The sequence below is a fragment of the Archocentrus centrarchus genome, chromosome 5 (assembly GCF_007364275.1).
Source record: "Archocentrus centrarchus isolate MPI-CPG fArcCen1 chromosome 5, fArcCen1, whole genome shotgun sequence".
In the NCBI taxonomy this organism is placed as follows: Eukaryota; Metazoa; Chordata; class Actinopteri; order Cichliformes; family Cichlidae; genus Archocentrus; species Archocentrus centrarchus.
In genome coordinates this window covers 28,117,258-28,123,050 of record NC_044350.1, presented here as the reverse complement: position 1 = coordinate 28,123,050, position 5,793 = coordinate 28,117,258, and the positions used below count along the sequence as shown (strand labels likewise).

Here is a 5,793-nt window from a genome sequence, read left to right as displayed (position 1 = left end):
TTTTATCTACTGCATGTGGGTAGGTCATGTTATAGAAAAGCATTTTTGTAGGTGCATAATAAAGACTAAAAGAAAAGGTTCTTATTTGAATTAAATGCAAACTTGAAACAGTCATATTATTTTTTACCACATAAATGTGCATTGAAGCATTCAGGTAAAGTTGTTATAAAGTTATAAGATTTTTGCAGTTGACTGTTGATTGTAATTCTATAAGTAAATGAAATAAGCAACATGTTGGACCTCAACCAATCATAACTTCATCTAAGACAGGTGAATTATTGCGCAATTCTAAAGCACAAGACCCCCAAATACTATCCGCAGTCTGGTATACACACACACACACACACACACACACACACACACACACACACACACACACACACACACACACACACACACACCTACCTTTTAGGGATGAACTTGATCATCTGGTGTTGTTTTCTTTTGAGGCCTTTGAAAAATAACATGAATTTCTATTGGTTAATTGTACTACCAGAATATTCAACAAGTCTTTGCTCCAGTTAGAGTGTAATTAAAGTATTTTTTGACACTATACAGTCTATGGTTGCCCCTTGTTAACTAAGCTGGCTAGAATAAGCTGATAACATAGCACTCCACACCCTGATCCAAAGGTGGGTTAAAGGTCTGTTAGGTAGGCATTAAACCAGTGTATTAAGAAGCAACAAAAGAAAAGGCTGGACAAACAGACAAGGCATTTCAGCCATCTCAGCATTAACATTTTCGGTGTTTTTTTTCCCTTTTCAATTAAAAGTTGTTAAAAGACACAGTAATGCAACCATAATAATAAATTTGTGATAAACGTTGTCCCACTGTTTGTGAAATCTGCTGCTGGCATCAAATTCAAAAATGAGCAGCAATTTTCTAAAGGCTAAAATTTCTTAATTTTAGCATTTGGTATGTTGTTTTTGTACTATTTTCAAACAATCTTAGGGTTTAAATGATTTGCAAATCATTGCATGCTTTTTTAAATTTATGTTTTACACAGCACTCCAACTTTGGTCGCAGATAAAATAAGATAAAATGAGTTCTAATGCACTTCCATCTCGCGGTTAAAGCTCATTATGATTAACGCCCTTATAAAAATGCTTCCTGCCAGTTATTACAGACCACAGTTCCTCTCAAAAACCGCAAACACACACAGGGACACAGATACACACTTAATGTGAGTAAAACTATTACTGCAGGATGCTGCAGGAATCAAAGTCCCTCCCCTTGATTTTATGACTTGTGAGAGAGTGAGTTGGTGAGAGCAAGAGAGACGAGGATGTAGAAGAGTGATGCAGAGTACCCGGTCCTGCGCAGAGCTTGCCTGACATTTTGAGGTTCCCTTTTTCACCATGCCAACATGAGCACAAGCTCTACTCACTGTGACAATGTTGAAAAGTGGAAATATCTCCAATCAGGTAAGGAACATACATTATAGAAGATGGAAAGAAGTTCCAACAACTAATTCTAGATTTTTTTTTTTTTAATAATCTGAGTTAAGAGAAGTGAGTAAAAATGACTTCCTGTCCTGTCAAGCCACAGGAAACTATGGATATGATGTACATCTCCATTGAGACAGCGATTGCGCTGGCCTCTGTAGTTGGGATTGTTCTGGTGGTGCTGGTGGTGTATGTGAACCGGTCTCTCCGCAAAGGAACCTTCTGCTTCATTGTGTCGCTGGCCGTGGCTGACATCACTGTGGGACTTTTGGTGATCCCTCTAGCTATCATCATCAGTCTGCAATATTACACTCAGTTCTACACATGCCTCTTGCTCTCCTGCCTGATACTGATGATCACCCAGAGCTCCATCTTTTCCCTGCTGGCTATAGCCATCGACAGATATCTGCGAGTCAAAATTCCCACCAGGTGAGGAACTGGTTTAAAAGCAGTTAGACCCTTTTTTTTTTTTTTTTTTTGGTAAATTGTTATTTGTTTTCCTCAATATTTAAACATAAATGGAATAAAATAGGGAATGTTTAGAAAATTACAGAATCGATTTAATAAATGATAGTCTGTTTAGACCAACAATTGCGCTGTTAAGAACAGAGAGCAATAGGAAACTGATGTCAGCATCTTCCTTGACTGAAAGTAACTGCCTGATCCAGTCCATTGCAGTGTTTCTGTTGAAAGTGAATTATGCAAATTTGTCCTACACTGAAACATGTTGTCTACTAAATTCTATGCATTGTTTATCGTATTTATGACATAAATGTATGTCACAAACAAATTCAGCTGATATCACATTATGTAACGTGTTATTTGAACTTGAAATAGCAGAACCTGTGGTAACTTTATCAACAATCACTTCTTTGTTGTCTTTAGCATCAGAGAGCCAAATTAATGCTCAGTCAAGTGAATTAGGTTCTCAGTCTTGATGTCTGACATACAGGAGCACTATAATTCGTTGCCTGATGCAATGCAAATCAATGGCCTGGACATTAAAAGCTTTTACACAAATTAAAATGTTCCTGTCTTTGTAAATAGCTGACACAGGTAACATTTTATGAGAGCTGGCAGTCTACCCTACAACTTTTTTATTTATCAGTTGGGTCCTGATACTAAAAGCAGCACTTGAGAAAACTTCTTTGAAAAATAACAAATGGTGACATTTGGTCAAAGAAATACTATAGTAGTACTGACATGTGCATTTAGGTGAATCAAAAACCTGTCATTTCTGTTTCATTATACTTCTCAGGTACAGCATCATAGTGACTAACAGGCGGGCATATGTAGCAGTTTGCCTGTGTTGGATCCTCTCCTTCCTCACCGGATTGGTTCCAATGACTGGCTGGAATAATTATGATGCACTAGGAAACCTCAGTAGCTCCAGAGAGATAGTCTGTGAGTTCACCAGTGTCATAAGGATGGACTATATGGTGTATTTTAATTTCTTTGTCTGTGTAGTGCCACCACTGTTAATAATGATGTGTCTGTATGGGGAGATCTTTAGGGTTATACGGAAGCAACTTAACCGCCGTGCTGAGGCCACGTGTGATGGAGAAAAGTACTTCCGGAAGGAGCTGAAACTGGCCAAGTCACTGGCCTTGGTGGTCTTTCTCTTTGCTGTGTGCTGGCTGCCAATACACATCATGAACTGCATTACCTTATTTTGTCCAGAGTGTACACCTCAGTTTGCCTCAAAAGTAGGGATTTTTATGTCCCATGTAAACTCAGCTCTTAATCCACTGGTTTATGCATTCAGGATGAAGCATTTTCGTGCCACCCTCATCCAAATCATTCGCCGTTCCATGGCATGTAAACCCATAGAAGCCACTGTGTACCCTGCAAGCACAGTAGTCCCAAATGAGAGAGTGGATGAAAACCTGTAATGAAGACTGCAATATTCCTGTGTTCATGGCTTCCAGTGGTAGTGCATCAACAGAACTAATGGGATTACATGGTATGTGGAACTGATAAAGAATTTGAGCCCATTAGAAGATATAATGCACCACTTCACTGAGTCTTGGGAAACACCCATATCTTACTCATTCACATTTCTTTTAGTCAGATTCTAATAAACCAAGCCTGCAATCAGAGGAAAGAAAATAATATCTTCATCAGTCTGACTTTGGTTTTTATTTAATTCAGCTCTTTCCTGATTCATATTGAATTTCAATATATTGTACTGTGCTGTAGATAAACATCACAAATGATAAAATAGATATGTCATACTCAGAATGCTTCATCAGTAAACACACACACACACACACACACACACACACACACACACACACACACACACACACACACACACACACACACACACACACACACACACACACACACACACTGAAATTTTAACCAGTTTGCAGTGTAAAAAGAAATGTTAGACATCACCAAAGTTACTATAAATTAAGGACATCATTCATGTTTGTGCAAAATCTACTGGCATCACACAGGACCAAAGTGGTGGTCTGACTTAAAAGACTGGACTTGTTGCAAAGATTGAATATGAAAAACCACATACTGGATGTTTGATGAGCCACATGAACACAATCAGAGGAGTGGAGGGATTTACTGGCATCATTTCAATACAGAGTACGGTGTGTTCTCCGGGTTTCACGGAAACAGTTCAGTGAAATGAGAAAGCTCTGCCTGGAATTCAAATTAATAAATTCAATCACTACATCAAATGAGACAAAAACTCTGCCAACATCAAAGCCTTTCAGCCATAAGTCTTTATCACAGGATGCAAGGACCTCCGCAGCTAATTCAGCGAGTTGAAACCATATTTCATAAGCTGTGGCAGAATGGTGAAAAGGCTCTGAAGAAATTACCAACAGACCATTATGCTCAAGTGATTTATTCCAACTCCAGGGCTAAAGCTTCTGCTAAAGCTGCATCAGTTCTGCTTTGTCATCAGTTTGACCTCAGGACTACATCCACTCAGTACTTAATACATAAAAGCAGTTTAATCCTCTTAGAATATTAAATGATTTGCCATTTGATATGTTTAAAACATCAGGCTTTGTGTGAAAACAGTGAGCTCCACAAAGGTATTTAATTATCTCTCTCTCTCTCTGCTTCCCAGTCACAAACACATTAATATGTACTATATGTTACTGTCTGTAACCTTCATCCTCGCCGAGGGATTTGAAACTGCTGAGTGTGGTCTAATCCCCAGACCTCATGTCAGAGAGGCAGGTACCGCATAACCAAACTGGCATTTACTGCCTCGCACTATACAGCCCTGTGAGCAGTGGCCTAACAATAGCTAGAGGGGCAAAAGCATGGTGTAAGTGTGAAGAGTCTCTATCTTGACTTCATTATATTGAAACCACTGATCTTCTTCCAGGTAAGACCCTTCATATTTCTCCTAAGAAAAACAATAATTAAGGCATCTACAAAACATTATCTCTACTTTAGTTTGCAAAAGCATTTTAATGTCTTGTTTTTGTTAATGTCTTCAGAAAACAACAGAAACTTGCAACGCCAAACCACTATAAGATGGCAGACACTCATAGAGCTGGGGAAGAAGAAGATCTGGAGGCTCCAGAGGACGAGCTGGATGAAGAACAAGATGCCTTGCTACACTTCAGCAAATATCGTGACACTCAGTTTGAGAAACCGTGGGAGCAGTGGACCTTCAGAGATAAGGCAAACTATTACATGGACCGCATCTTCCTCGGGTTTTTGTTCACTTTTTTGGTCATTTTCATTGTAGAATGTGGCTATAAAATCTGGTATGTAACAAATGTGAATAAGATTGGGGAGTTTGTATCAGATTCAGTGGTCTTTTTGTTCGACTGGCTCTTCACGCAGTTGAGACAGGAGGAGGTGGCTGAATTGTAGGCTGTTATGAATTGGTGATCGCTTGATTTTGTCATTTTTTGTGAGTCTTTTTTTCCTGCAATGTTTAAAGCATATGTGGTATTACAAAAGATCAGTACAGAATTCAGCTACATCTTAACAATATATTTGTAATAATAATAATAATAATAATAATACCTGAACATTATTTCTGATTATTTGTGATGTGATTAAACATTACATTAAACTAGCTGTTTCACTGTTCACTGCTAGTTACATTCTGAAGTTGGTGCATACTATTTAATGATTTGTAGCATGTGATCATTGTAATTTTTCCAAACCAACTGTGTAATTAAAAAACAATTTCAGCTGTGGTGCATAAAGGATGTCTGCTTTAACCCTGTTCTTTTCTGTCATGGGCTCAATATGTTCTTTTAAGGCTAGAACACTGCAACATATAAACAATAATGCATATAAACAATATTATCTCTGCGACCCAAAACTGCAATGTACATTTTTATGCGGATGACACTAT

At 38.2% G+C, this 5,793-nt stretch overlaps 1 protein-coding gene across 3 annotated transcripts; it reads left to right on the top strand.

Moving 5' to 3' along the window:
• The first annotated feature begins 1,521 nt into the window (after positions 1-1,521).
• Positions 1,522-5,642, top strand: LOC115780753 (adenosine receptor A1-like). 3 transcript variants are annotated; one of them, XM_030730145.1, is made up of 3 exons: positions 1,522-1,874; positions 2,704-3,259; positions 4,975-5,642. In XM_030730145.1, exons 1-3 carry the CDS (start codon positions 1,522-1,524, stop codon positions 5,170-5,172), a joined length of 1,107 nt encoding a protein of 368 aa, XP_030586005.1. In that variant the 3' UTR covers positions 5,173-5,642. The 3 variants fall into 3 exon arrangements, with proteins under 3 accessions (XP_030586005.1, XP_030586007.1, XP_030586006.1); XM_030730147.1 differs by lacking the exon at positions 4,975-5,642 and having other exon boundaries at positions 2,704-2,849; positions 2,959-3,118; XM_030730146.1 differs by lacking the exon at positions 4,975-5,642 and having other exon boundaries at positions 2,704-3,526.
• The last annotated feature ends 151 nt before the right edge of the window (positions 5,643-5,793 follow it).

Bases quoted from the DNA above. Each gene is read 5' to 3' on its own strand.
- LOC115780753 (XM_030730145.1), top strand. From the start codon at position 1,522: ATGACTTCCTGTCCTGTCAAGCCACAGGAAACTATGGATATGATGTAC. The intron at 1,875-2,703 runs GTGAGGAACTGG...TATACTTCTCAG, and splicing joins CGAGTCAAAATTCCCACCAG to GTACAGCATCATAGTGACTA. The intron at 3,260-4,974 runs GCATGTAAACCC...ACACTCATAGAG, and splicing joins AAATCATTCGCCGTTCCATG to CTGGGGAAGAAGAAGATCTG.